Source organism: Taeniopygia guttata, chromosome 2 (genome assembly GCF_048771995.1).
Source record: "Taeniopygia guttata chromosome 2, bTaeGut7.mat, whole genome shotgun sequence".
In the NCBI taxonomy this organism is placed as follows: Eukaryota; Metazoa; Chordata; class Aves; order Passeriformes; family Estrildidae; genus Taeniopygia; species Taeniopygia guttata.
The window spans coordinates 103,624,629-103,647,002 of record NC_133026.1 but is presented as its reverse complement, the minus strand read 5'-3'; the positions used below and the strand labels follow the sequence as shown (position 1 = coordinate 103,647,002).

General features: G+C 37.4%; 1 protein-coding gene across 3 annotated transcripts; it reads right to left on the bottom strand.

The window, feature by feature from the left end:
• Positions 1-3,630: 3,630 nt before the first annotated feature.
• Positions 3,631-22,356, bottom strand: METTL4 (methyltransferase 4, N6-adenosine). 3 transcript variants are annotated; one of them, XM_002193281.6, is made up of 9 exons: positions 22,236-22,356; positions 20,819-21,333; positions 20,043-20,105; positions 16,524-16,890; positions 14,556-14,625; positions 12,581-12,755; positions 12,261-12,367; positions 11,586-11,674; positions 3,631-5,419 (listed from the first exon to the last, which is right to left on the bottom strand). In XM_002193281.6, exons 2-9 carry the CDS (start codon positions 21,245-21,247, stop codon positions 5,274-5,276), a joined length of 1,446 nt encoding a protein of 481 aa, XP_002193317.3. In that variant the 5' UTR covers positions 21,248-21,333; positions 22,236-22,356; the 3' UTR covers positions 3,631-5,273. The 3 variants fall into 3 exon arrangements, with proteins under 3 accessions (XP_002193317.3, XP_030121918.2, XP_072780656.1); XM_030266058.4 differs by having other exon boundaries at positions 4,495-5,416; XM_072924555.1 differs by lacking the exon at positions 22,236-22,356 and adding an exon at positions 22,029-22,052 and having other exon boundaries at positions 4,495-5,419.
• Positions 22,357-22,374: the final 18 nt, after the last annotated feature.

Sequence of the window (22,374 nt, the reverse complement as noted above, 5' to 3'; positions counted from 1 at the left end):
ATATTAGATTGAAGAAAACCAGTTGAGAAATAGAGAAGGAGGAAGAACTAAGCAGCAAAAACCAGAGCTTATGGAAAGTCAGACTTACTTTCTTGTAAGTAAATGTAAACTACTACCTGAAATATAAAAATGCTTTGAAACAAGTAATGGAAATTTCATATTTTCTCATCACAGGGAAAAGATGAAATATGATGCATTTCTTAAGAAGACACTGTGATTTCAGTGTCAAGACCCCTGTGTCAATAGTGCCTCCCACCCCTTCTTTTCATAAGACAGGTAGCTAAAAAGCCAAAAGGAAGGACCACTACAGAGCTCTGCCTGCAGTTTGGTGGCCAGAGTACTTCCAAGAATGCCTGATGTCTTGAGACCAGAGGCATTTTGAATTGCAGCCCTTAAGAGCATGGCCCATAACTCTAGAATCCCAAAACAGCCCATGTGGCAGGCTTAGACCCAGAGCTGAAAGCCCAGGCTCTGCACACACCAAGAGTTCAGCAGGGCGAATAAAAAATACTTGCAAGTAAAAAGTAACTTTCTTCAGAAAATTTTCAGTCTACTTGAAGAACAACCCTGACAAGGTGATAACCTCAAGTCCTTTATGCCTGGAATGAAAGTTCTCATAGCCAGGCCCAGCAAAGTGACCCAGCCTCATTAGAAGAGCTCTGATATCACATAAGTGACATCAAGGAACATTGAAGCTGCCAAAGAACCCACGGAACCACACACCTGCCCAACCCCCTACAGGCTTCCCACACTTCTGAGTTGTGGCCAGGGTCACAGGAACACACCTGGGCAGCTGCTAAGCTGGTCACTTATCAGTGTCAATATGATGATTCCAGATGATTACCAAGCAAAAATAAATCTACTAAAGAGCCCCCAGCAAGCTTTCAAACTATGTATGGTCTTGGGACATCTCTAACCAAATAAATAACAATTTTCCCCACAAATTTGTAACATTAGGACTCTGACAAGTAAAAATATGGTGATATTAAATTTCTAGTAATGTACATACCGTTGTTATTTAAAGCACTGTATACCAGTGATTCACACTACTCCAGCAGGTCAGCTTTGCCTGGAAACACACATGAACATACACAATTCTCTCCACAAAAAACTGGCAGACCCAGCCATGGAAACATTCAAGGTCAGGTAGGGGCTAGGTGATGAAGCTATCCCTGCTCATTGCAGGGAAGTTGGACTAGATGACCTGTAAAGGTCCCTTCCAAATTAAACTATTCAATGGTTCTATGAAAAAACCTGCCAGCTGGGTCAGCACAAGACTTCTTTCAGAAACTGGAATATACCTCATATCCCTTGGCTATTCTCCAGCCATCTTCCACTCTCTTCCTCTTATGTCCAATTCAAAATAAGCAGTAGGCAAGTCTTTGGTATGTTGAGGCTAATGAATGCAATTATGAAGGCAGAGTAGCATTTATCTCCTCTAATTTAGAGTTGTTTATGTAATTTGGAAATCTATTTTTAAAAGTCAACCCTTTGCTGCTGCTGACACCTATCCAAGCTGAATGCTATGAAGAGGTACAATCTCCTCACTTACCTCACTTCTTTAATAATGTTTAATCTTGAAAAAGAAGTTTTGCTGTTTCCACAGGAGTACATGCCTAGCAATCATTATTCCAAAACATATCCTACTTTTTACTTCACAGAAGTTTGAAAATACAAGTAAAGGTCATATGCAAATTTGACATTTCAAAATCACACTCAAACCTGAAGATTCATAAAACTTTGATTATGACACTTGATGTAGTCTACGTATAGAAAAAGCTTAAAATTACTTTTTTTTGTAATGTAACTGAGTTTTTTTGCAATAAGACATAATTTTAAAAGGCTTTAAATAGTAGAGAACACCTAGCCAAAGAAATGTTTACCATTGTCCTGCTAAAACAACAGATGTACCAAACAACAGTTTCTGAAAATCCTTGAGTAATCACAATTGTCACTTCTCCAAGTTGCCACACAAAAAATTTATAGCTTAAAAAACCCATTTATTGTGCTAATGTTGTAAGTAAAATACACATTTCACCTATTTTTTATTTGAATGTGTGATACAAGAATACAAAAGAAGAAAATCCCATTTAAAATAGGGGGAAAAACCTTATAATTCCTTAGGAACACTGAAGATGTGCATAATACCTAGGCTGATACTTATTAAATACACCTTTAACGTCTCATTACAATCTTGTACTCCTTCATCCTTACCTTCTCCCTTTTTCTTTCATTTCTTACCAACTTGGTAAACTCTTCAGATCAATTTTTCTTTTTTATACAAGGCTTGACACAATAGGGGATATTTTTCCCTCTGAGCTATTGACATATTTAATATAAAAGGAAACTGGATCTTGAATTGTCCAGTTATATTAGCTGGTTTCACTCATCACTGATCCTTCAGTATGCTGCAGATTTTGCCTCAGAAGAATCTTTTGACAGACACTGAACAATGATGGCTGGTTAGGAATGGCTGAGGTCTTGGGGAGCTGGAAAAGTGTAAGGGGCTATTTAAATTATGAATTCAGCATAACACAAAAATAATTATGTTTAAAAGATGACCCTATCAACTCAAACTATCAACTGCTAATACCACCATGAGATTTCCAAGTTAGCAACAGGCTTTCTCCTCCTAAGAAAATGCAATGGTTCCAGGCTGCCTGCAGATGTGGAACATCACTTCTGTTATAGTCACAAGGTTTTCTTCACGGCCAGAGCAGTGGAAAAGCAGCAAACAGGTGTCCAAGGCACAATTTTTAACTATTTAGGAAAGGATCAGGTATGACATAAGTTCCAGTCTTCAACTTTTGACTTAGCCTGAGATGCTTAGAGTCTGCCTGCACAAGTCCTCTATATACAAGCCATACTTAGGAGGCTGGATTCCCAGGTGCTGGAAGCAGCAATGATGGTAGGTTAACAGCTGGACTTGATCTTAAAGGTCTTTTCCAACCTTAATTATTCTAGGATTCTAGAAAGCCACTATTTGCAAAGGGACTCCACAGAAAAGACAAATTAATAAGGTCATCAATTCCTAACCAGCCTAAAGAAGGTTATTCCCCTAGAAGGGTTCTGTTGCTTAGCTCAAAGGAGAAAAGTGGCTTCCTGATCGCTAAGATTGTTCATCTTTTATTTGGAATTTAAAAAATAATCTGGAGTTGTTCATAGCAGCAGATGTGGAACAGACAACATCGTCATTTCTTGTGCTGTTTTGCAGAGCACAAAGGGGAAACAAGATAACTGCAGCAGTTATCATTTATTCCACGCTTGAGTCCCATACACCATTTAGTACTGGATGAGAGAATCTTGGGAGGGCAGGGCAATTCTGACTGGGAAAGCAGAAGCTCCAAGTAGGGAATGTCTTATAAAACTAAAATCAAATAAAGAACCTTCTATCCCTTGTAGCTGTAGGTAAGATTGCTTGCATACTGACAGTTTAAAACACAGACTAAATAAAATCATGCAGCAAGAAATGTTTTCCTGGGTAACTACTTCAACTGCTACATTATTTACTTATTTTGAGTATATGTTTAACTGTTGGGGGAGGGAGAAAAAAGAATTTTCCTTGTTTAATTAACTCCACTGCTCCAATAGGCAAAACATGGAATTGAACGGTAATATAGAAACGGAGTCTGCAAAAAAGACACAAGTTTTTATTTTCATTTTTATTACAAAATTATCAAAAAATACTCTGCTACACTGCTAACATTTGAAGTTTAAAAGTCTTCACAACTCAGCAAGCTACCAAAATGGAAATGAAGGTAAAGAAGTTAGATAATGTATTTTATTCTCTGTTACAAACAGTCAGAATCCAAGAACCTGCCATCAGGAAAATCAGTTTGTCCAGCATGTTTGCCTGTATAAATGAGTAAGTCGCAGAGGCCTCATTACGTTTTGTTTGTATTTTTCAAAGTAAGTCTAAGCACAGCAAAGGATACACAAAGTGTACCATTCTTTAATATTTTTTTAAGGGATCATTTTTTTGTTAGCTGAAAAATGCAGCTCACTGGCATGGCTTTATAATGTTCCAGAACATAAGGAAAGAATTTTTTAAAAAATACATATAATCTGTTATAATTTCAGAATTTTTAAGATGTTTAGACTGATTATTTACAATGTAGTCAAAAAATTAATACCATATACACAAAACAGAATTGCCAATTGTTTTAAAAGTATAATTTACATAGAATATGGTCAGTCAAGAATTCATGCACCAATAAATATAAGAACTTCTCTGTTTATTTTCCCTGAGGCAGACAGACACAAACAAATATGTAGGAAGATACACTGCTTTCATAACTATTTTAGTTCAAAACCAATTGTTTTGAAAAAAAAATTTTAAGAAAACATGCATCATTCAGAATTGTTTACTTCCATTGTCTCTTGAAAAACAATACATTATAATTCTTTAAAAATAGCACAACAGCTACAGTACAGCACTAGCAATGTGCAATTAGCTCAGATTTGATAGCTTCAGTGAGAATACTTTAAAGTATCTTTCTTTTCTTGACGTTTAAAAAGAACAGGGAGGAACTTACGCTCTAATATTTTTGGCAGATGAAAAATTGTTTTAACCCACCATATTAACCTGGTGGATTACTATAATTATTCTTCAAAAACCACAAGCCTATAGAATAACAAAATGCTTATTCTCTAGGGTCATGTTAAACATCGACCAAGAAGGAAAACTGCAGAGAAACCAGCCCAGTTATGCCAACTTTTTACCAGTTCATTGGATGGTCAAATATGATTTTGGGGTGGCTGACCACCAGGAATCACCAAAGAAACCCCTGGTACAGAAGAACACGTTTGCAAAGGGGAGGGAACATACGTTAATGATTTTGGGGAAATTATCATCATCTGTAGGTTATTCAGAAAGGCCAATGAATGTGTATGCAAAAAATACAGTATATAAACAGGAGCCTTCTCTGTAATCAGCATACACAGTATTTCAGAGAAGATACTTCCTCATGCATCTGGCCAAAAGAAGAATGCCTGCTTCTTAATGCTACCCCTGCTGTTAAGGAGTTTTATCTTCACTGATTTTTGATAACAAAATCAGTACCTAAATATGTTCAGATGATCAAAATAAGGGATGACCTTGCACAGAGGGGACATAGCATTAAACAGATATCTTGTCACTTAAAGAATTCTAACTAAAATGCAATTGGTTTTATTTCTGTTGCCTTTAGGTGCACCATCAGTAATAAAGCTTAGTTCAAGAGCCCCCTGGGAAGATGTGGAATTTCAGAAGGCATAGATGTCTAAGATCCAGCTCAGTTTTCATTCTGCAGAAGAGTGAAATAATCAATGTGCTGAAACTTCAAGACCTCATTTCCCCAGCTGGTCCAGCCAGGCTGTAGGTTGCGAGCAAACAACTCCAAGCATTCCACATCCGGCTTGATGAACTCTGCCAGAACTGCTGTGCAAGAGAAAAAAAACAAAGACAACAACAATGACAATGGTACAAACAACAATAGTAAAAAAGTAAAACCTCCCCTGTGATGCTAGTAGATGAAAAAAATGAATGTTTCATTAAAAAAGGGAGAGACAGCAAATTAATTTCAGAGGTTTCATCAAACAGCTGGACTATTTATAGTGAGAAAGTAATTTTAAATAAATGCCCTTGAGATTCTGAAAAATATTGTCAAGGCCTTCAATAGCCTTGATTTATTGGTTTTCATTTAGAGAAAGGGAAGGAGGATTTATTTCAGCCTTTACATAGATGAGTTCTGAATTTTTTTACTAGTATCAAGCAATCACCTACTAAAGCCTCACTTACCCCCAATAACATGAGGGCAATACTTAAATAAATAAATAAATAAATAAATAATCCTTTTCTTAATTAAGATCACATCCTCTTTTCCTCTGTACCTTAAAGTGGATAAAAGTATTTTTGCAATGACAACTGTTAAAAGTAACACCAGTTAAATAAGTATAGCACTAAAAGTGCTATAAAAATGCAGGAACTATTTTTTCCCCCAATATCAACCTGGCAGCTGAAGAGATATTTCTATAACTGTTACTGTTATTCAGTAACATAAATTTCTTTTAAAGTTAGGCATTTTTGCTGCCTAAATCCAAATATAAAGTCACCTGTCATTAGCATCAACTGTGTCACTGATGATGACTGCTATTCTTGGAGTGACAGAAAAAGATCTTGCATTTTGCTTGAAAAGTGTTATTGCAAAGAGTTTATTGTTAAATGTGTTACTTGTCATATAGAGCCATTTAGTCTGTGGCTGGTTCAAGCAACTCCTTAACTAGATTTTATGAAATAGCTACAAAAACATTGTGTACAAAATCATAAGAAAAGCAAAGGTTTAAGGAGCACCCAACAGAGAGAAGGCAGAAAGACTGAAAAACTTATCTATGCTAAAAATTGCACGTTAGGTTTTTTGTTTTGCTGCTGAAGATAAAAGAAGAAAAATTATGGAAACATATCCCTTTCCAAAGGATATGTTGGTCATTTTTACATCAGATATGCCAGTGAATTCTGAATCTCTGTCCCTTAAAAATACAGCTCATAAGGCCAACATTTTGCTGCTTCACTCAGTCTCTTCAGATATGATTACTGCAGAAAGCAAAAATACATCCAGTCAACATACACCAAAGTATAACAGGAAATGTTTGGTGGGGTTTTTTTTTTGGTTGTTTTGTTTTTTGTTTTTTGGTTGTTTGTTTTTTGGGTTTTTTGTGCAATCCAAGTACTGACTTTTTGCATCAAGTTTGCCAGCCACAGATGCCCTATGTGAGACTCAAGCTGATCAGGTCATGGATTGCTCCTGTTGCAGAAAGATGAGCACTCACTTAACTTTCTAGTGTTAGCCAAGCCAAGATGATTTTCCTACCTACATGATCACTTTTTCCAAAGCTCCAATACATTAAAAACTTTTCTGTAAATATTTTTAATAGGTGTTTCCAGGCTTTATTGTATTTTGGCATGGCATAAAAATCTATTCGCCTTCAAATCTTCAGCAAATGTTACATGAATGTCTCAGATGGGTTATCATCAAGGCAGCTTTTAATCCAAGAAATACTGCTACCAGAAGGAATCTTATTCCAAAAACCTGCTTCTTTTAGAGGCAAGATAAAATGTTTAAACAAATCTAGCATTTGCAGAGAAGAGTCTGGGAAGTTTAGAGGAAAATGTACGTTCTGACAGAAAACTCATGCACTGTTTGGTGTTGTGGGTGTTCATCTAATTAGACACCACTTATGAGTAGCTGCTTAATACCATTTTGCAAACACATCATAATAAAAAAGTGGTAAAATTTATTGTTCTTTTCACAGCTCCATTAAGATAAGAATTTCTTGTGCATAATTTGCTGACAATTTGATCAGAGGGCTGAAGCACCTCTCGTAGGAGGACAAGCTGAGAGTTGGGGTTGTTCATCTTGAAGATGAGAAGGCTCCAGGGAGACCCTATTGTGGCTTTTCAATGCTTAAATGGGGCCTATAAGAAAGAAGGCAACAAGCTTATTTTAGCAGTGCCTGCAGCAATAGGACAGGGGATAAAGGTTTTAAACTAAAACACGATCAGTTCAGACTAGATATAAGGAAACAATTGTTTACAGTGAGGGTGCTGAAACACTGAACAGATTGCCCAGAGAGGTGGTAGACCTTAAAATTCACAAGTTATCATCATAGCACTAAATTCAGTAATCCAAAGAAATTTTGTTAGGCACCAAAAACTTTCATGCCTAAAAGAACAAATTTGAAAAGCACACTTTGGAGATTCAACCAGCCTCAAAGGACTGGTTCACCAGAAAGCAAAAAAAGGGTAGCCAAGAAACCAATCAGTTCAGCAGAAGCAGGAAACATGTGCCAGTCTTTCTATCAATTTGGTTCTATAATTTAAAAAGGAAGTCACAGGACTCTCCTCCTCTCCTTCTGGCAAAGACAGCATCTTTTTAAACTTAGAGGGCTTTTTTAAAAAAAGATACATATTACATATAATTTGAGACCACATTATAGTATGATTCTTCATTGCTAGGTTGTAGGCATTTACATAATCCCATCAGGCAGTAACTTGCACTGCAATGAAATTACCATACCAAAAGAGCTGAATTTTGTTGGGTTAAAATCTCATGACACTGGTTTCCTTCAAATAGGAAAGATCAGTGTTCAAGTTACAAATTATGTCTTCTTTTCAGACCTTTACATCACCAGCAGGATATCTTAACACACATGGATCTGATCTGCAGCCCTCAAGCAAACCTTTGGGGATTTTTTCCTCTGAAAACAACTTACAGGAGTTCCATCATTAGAAAAGTCAAATATTGAGGTTTTCTACCAAAGAAATAGATTGACAAACAAAACGCAGAACACAATTACTTCTATCCACTTACAGATACCACTGACAAGAAACAGGTTAAATAGATGACAAACAGCCTATTCTTTACCACTTGCAGGTGTCACAAACAGTATGACAGCAAGTCAGGCACTTATACTTGAGCACCTAATGCCCTAGGACACTGAAGCAAGCACAAAGCCAGCTGGCAGACACAACAGCTCCAGAAAACTCATTTCACTCTGAAGCACGATCCAGTGCCCAGGCAGGAGACTTGACACATCTGCATACTCCTAATCCCAGACACATATTGAATATTCATGCTCCTAAAAATGTTCAAATGAGATAAAGAATTGTCTTTGAAACAAGCAACACTTTCTCCTTATTTTTGGACTTCCACTGCCTAAAAAGCAGGTTCTGCATTGACAAATTGGATAAATAAAGTGAAAATAACTGTCTGCTTTTTCATTGCTAGATCAGTGAGCCATGCAAAGCACAAAGCATAAGTTTTCTCAGTTTAAAACAACCCTTCAAAATAGTTTGCAACATAGAGGTCCTTATTGCCCAGTTTGTCTAAACCCTGGACCAGAAAACAATCTGAAATCCAGCTCAAAGATGGCTTTACAGCACTGCATCTTTCCTGAACTTTAAGTTAAACCTAGATGCTGATGCACCAATCAATTAGTCTTACAGCAAGGGCTGACAAGGCCCATTAGGAAACAAAAGGCATTTACTTTTTTTGGTTCCAAGAAAACCTTTGTAACATGGCCTAATAAGCCATCATTTCTACAGGAGGAGGGACCTCCCATGATTCCTCATTGCACAGCTCTGCTGAATATATGCAAATTGGTTAGAACATAGCCAAGAATTAATTCCAGTGCTTTTAGGCAAACTCCTACACAACAGTGTTATTTTCTAACAAGAAATGCATATACTTAAAAACTGGAAGAGCAATGGCTGTAATAAGAACAACCTATAATACAGGAAAAGGAAAAAAGGTGATGTGAAGTTATGTAGAACTTCATACATATCTGTAACAGAGTATCTTCTGTGCTCTCTAAGAGCACCATTGAATTGAATTAGGAAGAAAACCTGCTGTTATTTGAATCAAAACCTGGAGTAATAAAATTTGATTTTAACACATTTGCATAAAGCAGCTTAAGTACATCCACAATGACATATTAGAGCTCTAAGCACTGAACACAGCATATGCATCACCAAAAACCCCTACAGTTGCAATTTCATGGTTAAATGCACTGTAGAAACACAAACATCTCTTTTTGATGGCTTACTTTAATTTACATCTTTCTCTTCCCCCAGAGAGATAAACTCTTATAATCAGTCATTAAGTGGCTACATATGTACCAACATACAACCTTTATTGTTGTAATAAGAAACAAAGTGCCCGACAGCATCAGTAAATACTAATATTTTTGGCTTTGTAACTACTTAAACAAAGCATAAAGAATGTGTGTGACTCATCAAGTGTCCTTCTCCCCCCCTTGCCAAATCTCTGCTTCGGTTCGAATTTCTTCTGAGCCCCTCTAGGATGTAGCTCAGCTGCTCCCTACTGGCTGCTTGAGAATATTGCCTGGTCATGAAAGCACCATCTTGTACAGCACAGAAGTCAAAGCATCAGCAATCAGCTTTTGCTTTACAGTCTACCTTTTTATTACATAACCATATTCTGCACAGACCTACCAAAAAAACTGTAGGATATACGTGCATTTTCACAGAAAACTTTTAAATCATTAATATTGCTCCACGGCCAGTTCATTTTTTCTAAGAGAAAAACAAATGCTGCACAATGTTATCAGATCCCATCACTCAAGTGAAGACTCAAGAAATATACACAAGAAATTAGAATGGATAGTTTCTTTTGAAGTCTACTCAGGGTTATAATTTATAAAGTATTCTCCAATATGGTTTCTAGATTCTGCCCTACAAATTAATTGTTCCGAGGACCATTGTTGCACTAAAATTTTCTATAATACATCCAAACTGCTGGTTTGCACACTTGGATGCCTCACAAGTTTCCTGTCTGTGTCCAAGTTTGCTGCTAAGTATTGGCTTGCTAAAGAGATCCTAGATGACAGCCTCATAAATATCCATCCCACTGTTCATTAGCTTAAATCAACTCATATACTGCCTGCTCTAGCCCTAATTCTTAAAGATGTGGCTTCGGGGTGGCAAAAAGATCCTCCTAGAACTGCCTTTTTTTTCTATTTTTAGCTATCCAAAGTATGTCCTTCCTACTAGTTTTTTAACAGGTGTGTGTGTATGTGTGTATGTAGATATATATATATGGCAATTTAATAAATGCAAACCCCCAGACACAGATTTTAGAGCATCCCTGGAGGTACAAAAATTGTTCAGACCAAAAGTAGTTCTACCCCTTGGGAAGAGAAAAAGGAAAGCATATCAGCAAAGCAAAGTGTGACACACCTTTCCTCTCCAAGAGCATCAAACATTTCTTCTATCTGCCTTCTCTAACGTGAATACAAAACACCTGGAATATGTGCAGACTCATCACGAGCTTCCCCCTTGGTGGAGGATGACATTGATTTTGTGAGAGGTATTAAATATATTTCTTACCACAGCCTTGTAAAGTTCTAAGGTGCTGTAATGATGAAAGAAGTACCACTTTCTATTGACGAAATTAGTAGAAGTGCTTCAGAACAATTCTTTGGCCTAGCTCTAAAAAGTTGAATTTATACCCACACCAACTGGCTGTCTGGAATTACTGCATCAATTTCAATGAATGAAATACAACTCCTCAGAAACAAGCAGGGCATGCCTTATTTGCTGCCTCTTGTTAGCAGTCTTAAAATAGTTAAGTTTTTGGATTTAAAGGCATAATTGTACTACAGGCATATAATCAATTCATGCAGATATGTAAACATTTATTTTAGAATGACATTATAAAGAAGGAGGTTTCTGCTTTCCTATTTTATGTATTCCCAAAGTTCTCTCCCTTACAAGGCACTTTAGGTCATTTGTCACAACTTCATGCAAAACTGGTTTTGCAGTATTTAAAAGATAATTTTGAAAAAGGCAACGTTTTTTCTACATCCACCCAAAATGTTCACACAGTACTACTTGAAGTTCTAGTTTTCACATTAATTTTCTGAAACCAAGACTGAGGCGCTTCAGAACGCTTTTAGAGGAATCACAAGTTCTGTTAAGTAAAATTGCTTGACAGATGGGAAATTAAGGCATTTCTAGGTACATCCCATAATGAGGCATTCAAGACCACTGTGCTACAGAAACATTAGGCAAAAAAACCAAAACATACCAGCAAGAGGAGGTTTATGTGAATGGAGACTGCAGGGTATGCTGACAATTAACTGATGCTCTGGAATTGGAAGAATACCTTCAGATTTCCTGTCATATAAATCAGAAAAGAAAATAATTGTGAGAATGAATGTTAATCCATTCTGATGCTACAGCTCTTGCAGAGTAATTTCAGATGGGAGATAACACACAATGTTCATTCACAAACTTCAGGGTAGTCCAATGGAGTTAAATGTTGCTCAAACGTAATATATAAAATGAGAATTTATCACTGAGGCTTTGGACAAAACATGGTTTACAATAGCCATGCAAAGCCACTGAGAACTAACAATGAAGTTCTGTAGGTCGTTATGCGTGGAAAACAGCAGCATCCCCAAAATGGCATCAGCCTGTGCCAAGGACTTGTGGTCCAAGAGAACCTGTCAGCAAAGGAAGCCCTGTCCACAAAGCTTTTATCCAAGACAGTTTCTCAAGACAGCAGATGCAAGGAACAAACAGGGGGTTCCATTCTTTAATCTCATTAAGGCACTCTCTTATTCCAAAGCTAATAAGGCTATCTTTAGGTCCAAAATTAGTCAGGAGGTTTTGGGATATTGCATTATGAGTAAGTGATACATACAAAGGGAATCCTAGCAGCTGCAAAAAAAAGACATTTACCATAAATATCTGGACATACCTTAAGGCTTCCTTCACATCTCCCTGAACTCTCCCCAATATGAGAACTTCATATGGTTTTTTGTGCAAAGAATCCAAAGGCAACACAAATTCTCCAGTTGTAGTAACCTGACAAAAGAGTTAAAAATATACAGTAGAAAATTTTAATATACCATATTTTTCCAAGATCTTTTCCTTTATAAAAAGGAGGATAGTGATGATATCACAGCTTTCAAATACAGAAGCAAATGACAGTAAACAGACAAATTAGAAGAACACAAAGTGTCATAGTGCAAGTCTTCTCAGTCTCCAAGAAATCAACAAAATAAATTGAGAACTTACTTTTACCCAGTGCCACTCAGCAAGTGTTTTCACTGACCAGTGAGGATAAAGTTCATCCTTAACAAAACGTAGGTGCTTCTGTCTATTAGTCACCCATGTGACTACAAGACAATTTGGAGCAGCTAATTCTGGTACAGGAATCTTCTTGATTTGCCATGAAGACAAGTAGCTGTACCTATGACAATAAAGTGAGAAAGCAAATTAGCATACACCAAACATAAAAATTACAAAGCAAAACAAATGGATAAAAATTACACAGACCAGTCACTTCAAGAATTATCTCCTGACAATCTAAGTCATAAAAATAGTTCAAGACTGACACCCAGTGGACAATTCTGAGAGATTGTGTATAAAATCATTAGTGTATGTACAAATGTATTACTGAGTAGAACCTTGAACTATGTATTTCCACTATCCCTTGAAATGAAGCAATATCAGTTGCGACTCTGAAGTTTAGAAACACATGTTTCATTTAAGAACTATCAGATGTAACTCAATATTATCATCTTTGTGTCAGAACAAAGCTATTCAGTGAACAGAAGCTTCTTAGGCAATGTAATACTATTCACTTCTCATAATAAACTCTCTTCTGAATGAAAATGATGAGGCACGCTAATTTGAATGGCAAGAGAAAAGGTCATTAGAGATAATAACTTCTCCAACTATTTTCACAAGTTGTTCATTTTTTTAAATTATTAGCCATGGTAGAAGTCTTCTAGCTTCTTCAAAACCATTCAGCACCTTTCTGAGATAACTGAATGCTCCACCGGAGAATCCAGGATGCTTTCCACATCCTATCCTGTTCTACCACTTTTCTTTCATGATGCAATTCTACACTATGAATAAACTGCAGCTCATGCAACCTACACATTGCAGCACCAAAAATATTGGCACACTGCCTAATGAAAATCAGCAGCCACCACGTGGGTACCCAGAACCCTACACAATGCTACAGTGAGAAACAGTAAACAAGGACAAAATCCAAATACCTCCTGGACTAGACTGTCCAGAGGAGAAAAGATTCACCCAGATGAGCAATGCTTCACAATGATTAACTGCCAACAAGATAATTATAAGCAGTGATAGCTCCTCCACTTTTTGCCTTTATTTCATGACGGAGAAGAGATCTTGGTGACTAACTTATGCTAGTAACTACAATTCTTCTCCGAGTACCTTATAAGCTCAAGAAAGACACTTCTGAATGAGAGTTTACAGAGGTTTCTAAAGGGCTTTCAAAGGAAAGCCTACTCATCAGTCTCTACATCTTCAAATTATGTCTTCATAACAAGCATCAAAAGCTACAGTGAACTTTATTCTAAAAAGTTGTAAGACCACATTTGCTGTCTACCTTTCTTTCAAAAAGATACAATTCTATGGTAATCAAGAGGACTCCACTGGCCTAAACATGATGTTCCTCAGCAGTGAAGGAAGCCCATAAAAATTTAAGTTAATGACTTCATAAACTACAGTACTCAGAGTTCCTATTGCACTAGAGGATTTTACTGCTGCATTATTACATTCTTCTAAACATTAGACTGAAGCTTAAGTTACACCTCAAATTAAATAAAAACCCACTCAAACTTGTGAGCAAGATTTCAGTCTTAGAAATACTTACACATTTATCTAGCTTTATGTCCACTGAAGTAACCCTATTAATTACAAACTAATATGTGCATGATCCAAGCCCTACAGAACAGCGGAATCCATACTTTCTTGGTAAAGGTCTAACATTCTCTCACCAGCTAGATAATTTAAGATCTACTCTTGCAAATATTTTGTATGTCAAGTATCCAACACACTTCAGTGAAATACTGAAGACAGTTCATAGATTTGAAGGTAAGCATGTGTCAAAATATTTACAAGTTTGAGCTACAGTCTCACAATTATATTGGTCCTGGATTGGATCAGTATATTAAAATGTTAATTACCCTCTGTAAGCTATGAGGACAAAGTTTGATTTTGCTATAAAACATACCTGTTACTCCTCTTAACAGACTTGTTCTCCCATGGTGGATCAATCACAATTACATCATATTTTTTCTTGTCTGGCAAGATTAAAGAAATTAAAGAAAAAAAAATAGGATATCAAAGTGTAAGTCTCAAAAATAAAAATTCTTCCAAGTTTCCCAACAGAAACCATGCCATACAGCACCCAGCTGAGTGAAAAGCTACAGTCCTGAATGCAAGATTCCTTTCTTGTTTGATCTTTTATTAGGCCAACAGGGACATGCAGAGCTTCAAGCCAGCCCTAGAAAACTGTTTTCCACTACTGGAGGTAAAGAGAGACAGATAGCTAGACATAGTGTATAAAATGGGAATCAATGAACAAGAGTAAAAGAACAGAAGGAGTTTTCATGGGAGCAGCTAAGCTTACTTTAGCTGGAGGATAGAAGAACACACCCATGAAAAAACAGAACTCCTCAATTTTATTTCTCCAGAGAATGTTCTTTCATTGAGCCTGATGGTAAGAACAACAGCTTAGTATTTGATGTTCATGAAATGTGATTACTACACCTTATTCATTTAACACCCAAGGTGTTATCCTTACAGTGGACTGACCAGCAAGAATTACTTTTCTTTTGGCAGGTGAAAGGGAAGATGAAAAATAATAATTTAAATGGACAGCAAACTTACTCAGAAAAATAGTCTACAGTCAGGGCATTATGTTAATATTTACTGTTGCTTATTTCAAAACCATTTGCTCAGATTTCTTGGTCTGCTCTGTAACTCTTTGGAGAATCTTAAATGGTCAGTTGTGCAGAGTGGTAGCAGAATGATAATAATCTTCTTTCTTTCCTACAGATGAAAACAGCTAGCTAGATAGATTTTGGACTTTAAACATAAAATTATTATTTAGATAGTAAAATTCTACCTCCTGAATATCTTCTCAATAAAACGCAAAATTAAAAAAAAATAACATCTAAATTACATATGTTTCCTCTCTTCTCATGTGCAATTAAAAAATCTAAAATTACTGATTAGAGGATAGAGCAGTAATGCCCAGCTCTTGCTCACCGGCAACATCGTTCCTGTAAGACTGTCTGTCTTACAGGAAAAAAAGCCTACCTGTGACTGATAGTAATAAAAATAATAGTAATAATAATAATAATAAAGGTCAGTTTGAAAGCTATTGGAATGGCACTGAAGACTGAGGCATGCTGTCAGCTCAGGGCTGGGAACAGTGCCTTGGATAGCTTTTGATCTATTTCTACAGAGGACTTGATTATTCTAAAATCCCCCCATTTCCCTGTCACTGTTTTTTCCATAAGCCAATACTCTCAGCTGTGAAACATAGAAGCTGAAAAGTCAAATCATGCTTGCTACTGCTGGTCTTGGTCTTGCCCTCCATCTGGGTGCAACGGCCTCTCAAACTGTTATCTTCCCTGGGGGACACTGGGCTTTGTTCCACGACCAGTTTATTCCAATCTAAAAAGACCCTGCCCCTGTACAGGATGAGTCTCTAAGTGAACATTTGCTTTATGGTGCATTATCTCATCCCTCCCTCATGGTTTAATCTAGCTAAAAATCAAGACAGCAGGAGCACCACTTCAGCAGCAGCATGGACCTACCTATGCTAAAGGCTCATCCTGTGGGACAGGGACCCAACAGCACAGCTAGTCCCAATTCAATGTGTTTACGTGACTTCTATGCTGACAGCGGCTCAGAACACACTCACAAACTCCTGTATTTTGGCTGAGATTTTTAAAGGAGTCTCCTGGAGATACATAATCCCCTCATGATATGATTTCCTACCCACTCAACGTTACTTTGAACATCCTTACCTATTTGCACCAAGTTAGAAATATCACCTTGAAAGCCTGCAGCAGCATTTGCTATCAGTGTGATGCTGTATGTTAAAATCTGTTCATTGAGTCATCTTGACATTAACTGCCCTTCTTGGGCAGGAGAAAAGGGATAAATTATAACACCCAAAGATACTTACAGTTCAGCAGGGGCTGTAAACATGAAATATCAGATAAGAGGAAACTGCTTTTTGGTGGTACCAAGTATTTCTGCCCCATTAACATAATTATTTTTGCACAGTTTGAGCTGTTTTCCATAACACATGAAAGCAGGTCCTGGTCTGCACTGGAGGTTTCCTCCTCTAGCACATGTACAGCTTGATGGTCACTTTCATCAACAGCTGGAAACTGCTTTGCCATTTCACATAATTCCGCCAAGCCACAGACAATGCGCTGAGGAATATTATTCTTCCTGCAACTCAGTTTTGCAGTAGTTCGGTGAAGAAAACCACTTTTGAGTCCCTCTTGGACTAAATGCAAAGTCCCTTCCCAAATGAGCTTCCTGACCTGTATGGTGACCAAAGGGAAAAAAACCAAAAAAAAAAACAAAGGAAAAAATAAAAGATCTTTCAAGCATCTGCTTGACCAGGGAATGCAACTAAAATAAAAACATTTTCAATTTGCAGGCAGGGAAAAGGATCCTTGCCAATTACTGAGATCACTGGCTCAAAAGCTACAAATGCATTATAATAAGGCATGTGTCTTGGTCTAACCCCAGCTGGCAAACAAGTACCACACAGCCATTTACTCACACCACATGCCTCCCAATCCCTATTGGGGAGAAGAATCCAAGGAAAAAAGCAAACCTCATGGGCTACTATAAGATCAGTTTAAAAACTGAAACTAAAAAATTATTATTTTTATTATTGAAAAGCGGGACAGAGAGAGAAGAATGGCACAAGAGAAACGACTGACCCACAGTAAGATTGCTCACCACCTACTGACTGATGTCCAGCCCATCCCTTTGTAGCAAATCCATGGCTCCTGGCCAACTCCCATCATGTATAGTGAGCATGATATCCTATGCATGGAATATCCCTCTGGCCAATTCGAGTCACCTGTCCTGGCCATGCTCCCTCCCAGCTTCCTTTGTGTACCTGCTCACTGGCAGAGCATGGGAAACTAAAAACTCCTTGACTTAGGGTAAGCACAGCTTAACACACTGTTGTCTGAATTGTTGCTCTCAACATTATCCTCATGCTAAACACAAAATGAGAATCTTTGATGTTTCCTGATCTATCCTGACCAGGCTGGAAGGGACAAAGTAGCTGCAGCTGGGTGCAGACATTTGGGCAACACGTCTACCTTTAGCATCCAATATGTTGACTCTGGGGCTTTTAAAAAGTCTTAGGTTTACTCTTCATTTTCAGCACTCCCACTCCAACTCTGCATTAGCTGTCCAGCTACCAAGCAGAAAACTAACTCTATCCCAGCCAAAACCAGGACATCATGCTAACTTCTGTTGTTGATTTTCATTTTTTGGTAAAGTTGGAAAATTAGAAGGCTGGAGAAAGAAAGAGGGAGAAACTGAATAACACATTTCAGACAACAGATGTGGAATATCATTGTTTCAACCAAACACAAATTTCAAAGCAATTATCTGAAGTTTAATTTAAAATTCTAATTTAATTTCAAGTTACTGTGCCAGTGAACATCTTTTTAATTGAAATGTATACTGGGATCTAAAAATCAGTCATTTTTCACATTTCAATTCACTTCATAAAACAACACTTTATGCATTTTACAGTCATACAGAAGTACAATCAGTAAAACAAATTAAAGTATCTGAATTTGATTTTTGCAACTTAGTCCTAAGTGGCAAACATCTCAAATAGCCTAGTTAGTCATGATGACATGAGTCTTGGATGTATATACACTGTCATTCACCTGCTAGGGAGTTAGCACCTCCCCTTCACAAAATTTAGAGACCCATTTTATTTCCAAATCATGGAGCCCTTATGACTTTTGATTCTCAGTGAGGTAGGTTTATCCATTTGCCCATTGTCAGTTACAGTGGCTTTATTAAAGGTTTCAAATACATACCATGGTTTCAAAAGCTTCTAATTACAGAATCTTCAAGATTACAAGGGGTTTTACAAAATGCACTTTATTACAATTAGTGGCAGGGGAAGAAAAAGTTTTTTTTAAATAATTTAATAGTGCCACCTCTAGATACCAGAGTGTACAGAGTCATAAATTTTTAGTACCTAGGTTTGTGATAAGAAAAGTTCATACTGCTTCAACAGAATTAATAAACATATCTATAGAAATTATACCTTCTTACACACATGTGTTAACTCACAGGTGGACAGTCTCTTGACTATGAAGCAATCAAAGCAGGAGGTTTTACAAATGGCTGCTGAAGGAATTTAGCATATTTGTACTGTTCCCTATGTTGACATTGACTGAAATTCATAAATTGATTCAACAGCTGAAATTCATAGATTCACTTGCAAAAACAAAATTGTGATTGTTTGGGTTTATTTTTGATGAGTCGACAAATACAAGTAAGTGCCAAAATAATCTGGGTTAACTTGCAGAGCTATAGCCTTTAATAACACAAATACCGTAATAATCCAATACTTTCTAGTCTGTGAATCATACAAGAGGCTAACTGGAGTCACAGATTTTTCCAAATTCTGTCTTTTCCACATATTCAGCAAATATCACCAACGTTACACAAGCCTCCAAGGCATCAAATTTCTTATCTTCCTTTCTTTCCTTATTTCTATTATTGAATTATTTTATTTTAGCCTTAACGTTTTCATATTCATGTTGATGCTAAACTTCAAAGTTTTCTCCTTTAATGTGATTCTGCACATGCACAGCTCATTCACAAAAATACTCACAGGACCTCTACACTGTATCAGCAAGCTGCATGTTTACTACAAGATTGTTGCCATGTAAAAGAAAAAAAGCATCCTCATCTAAATGTAGTTCAAATAGAACAGATTTAAGCAAAAAGCCCAATATGACTAAACCTTTGTCAAAAGAAAGCAAGTGTAGCTCCTAGTTCAAGTTCGCATCACTATTGGGAAAGCAGTAAGAACACATCAAACATCACCTACATATTACATTTCTACAATTCACTACTATGCTTCAGTGTAACTCTGTTGCATCTTCATCAGTACACCACTTACATAAGCACACAGACTTGAATTCCAATTCAATAATTCATTAGTAGGATAATATAAAATGTTAGAGAAGGATTAATTTTTTTTTCAATTGCAGAATAAGATACCTTGAAGCACATTTGGTCACCAAAGTGTTGCGTAACTCCAGCACAGCACCCTGAAACACTGAGGAGCTGATCTTCAGAACAGGTTATGCTGCCAATTTCAAATCAGCCAATTCCTAATATTCAACTCATCACAACACAATGTTCAGTTGTCTATAACAGTCCAAGTTACTTCGTGAATGCAGCTTCCAGCTCTTTGTAATGTCTCAGATACAATTTCACATGTATATACATAGAAGATTTACGCTGTAAGCATGAATTTAAATAAGGATTGGAAAGATTAACCTTCCTTTCCCTTTCCTTCTTTGCACCAGTGGAACAAGCTACAAAACCAGAATTTGTTTGTAACCATGCCCTCCACTCTCCACAGGCCCAAAGTCAAATAGTGTGTACTTGCAAGAAATATTTTTTTCCAACTTACCTTTGAATGGTATTCCAAAGCATCTAGTTCACCTTGGTTGAATAAACATTTCCTTTTACGTTTCTGCAGAATTGGCAAAAACCAACAACAACAAAATCCATATCATTCCATGATGAAATAAAAGGGAAAAAAATCAAACATACCTGAATTACGAATTAACTTTTTAAAAGCAGAAAAAATTTTCCATCTCTTTTTCTATCACAAGTACAAGTCAAATAAGCAAAAAGATCTGAAATACCTAACCTGCTGGAGGCATTCACAAGGTACATAGGTTAAAGCTGGTTTAAATTATTCATGGCACTAGGAACTGAAGGTACCTAGTGCACAGTTTGTGCTCATGCCTCTTTTGGGCCCATACTAAAAGTGGCAGCTGTCAAGTGCAGATTACCAATAAAAGAAAAAAAATAACTATGTCTTCAGGATTACATTTATTGGTTTAGAGATGTGACTCTTATTTTCTTTTGACCATATGGAACAGCACTGAACAACACTGAAAGTAAATTCATACTGTCCTTCCCAACTTGCTAATCTGCACAATCTCAACAGCTACCACAGCTTCAGACTGTGTACCTGACCACAACCAGTGTCAGGAGATTTCAGGAGCAATCCACTACTTATGAGACACAAAAAGCACATTACTGACATGAGGGACACAAGAATATCCCCAAAAGTTCCCGCTCTTCTACACTACCTAAAAAGACTCAGGTATGTAAAACAGTATTAGTATATTATTTATCAAGGGATTACTGTAATTTACTGTGTTACAGAGAACATACCTTCCTAGCAGAGGCAAGAGAATCTCCAGTGTGACCCTTTGCTCCTTCTTGGTATTCCTCTTTGTTGCTGTTGGTCTTTATTTCTGTCAGACTCACCTCAGGGCATCCCTGATGCAGCTGCTCCTCAGAAGCTGCAGCTATATGGGGCTCAGAAATATCAAAGAACTCCTCCCGAAACACGTATTTCATTTTTGTTCTTTTACCTTCTGTTTCTACGGCACCTCCACGACCATAAAAAGGACCTTCACTTGATGTGGGGGTGGCAGCAAAAGCAGAGGTATTGTGACAGTCTTCAGTAGATGTGACAGAAGTATTGTGAGTGACACTACCTGGGTGTGCAAGGGAGTCACAGATCTCATAGCCACACTGATTGATGAAAGAGAGATGATCCACAAGCCATCCCGCTGTCAGACGATGTACCACAGACATTGTAACTCCCCTTTTCAGGATGAAAAGTCAACTCCCTGAAACGTCAGCCTTCACCAACCATTCACACTTCCTGGAGAGACCTCCTCCTGTGGGAATTTTTATAAGAATTCACTTTACAGAATTATCACTGTTTAATAAATTTGCACCTACCTTCTAACAAACATTTCCATGCACACACAGGTACACTGCTGAAACTTCTGACTTCAGCTGGTTTCCCCATTATGTTCATCCCTATACCACTACTTTTTTAACAGTAGCTGAATTTTATATGACTTTTTATATTTTATACAGTATGTGCTTACTCAGAAAACAGCCCTATGACACACCCATTATGCCTAACACTATATGACATGTGTGTATATCTATACACTGTATATACACCACATATTCATGCATTTACACTACATACCTTTACCACACATTACACATACGCTATATAGACTACGCATATACTATATACATGCACATACTATGTATACACATATGCTACGTATATTCACACATATATGCATATATACGCACATATATTGTGTATGCATACACATATATATATGCATACATTATATCTACACAAACACACCATATATATACATATATATAGAGACATATATTTATACATATATACATATAGAGACATATATACATATATGTGCGTATATATACATATAGAGACATATATATGCATATAGATAGATAGATAGATAGATAGATATACACAGACACAGACACACACACACACACATATATATACGTATGTATGTATATATGTATACACACATACATATAGAGACATGGATCGCTATGACCCGGGAGCAGTAATACAGGCACAAGGGCAGCCACGGTCCCAGCGCTGCTGAGGCCAGGCGCCGAAGCCCATCCCCGCGGGCACACAGGGACCGAGAGCTCAGGTTTTTCCCTAGGAAAACTCTCGGCGGCTAGAGAAAAGTGCAGGGCTCGCCGCGGCCGGCAGCGCCTAGCACTCACTCACCGCGGGCGCCACCCCGTCGCCATTCTGCCATGGTCCCTCCCCGATCCTTTCCGGGCGCTGGGCCCCTCCTCCCCTCCATTTCACCGCCCCGTGCCCGCCCGCCGCGCCGCCCGGCCCGCGGCCCCGCCGTGACGCAGTT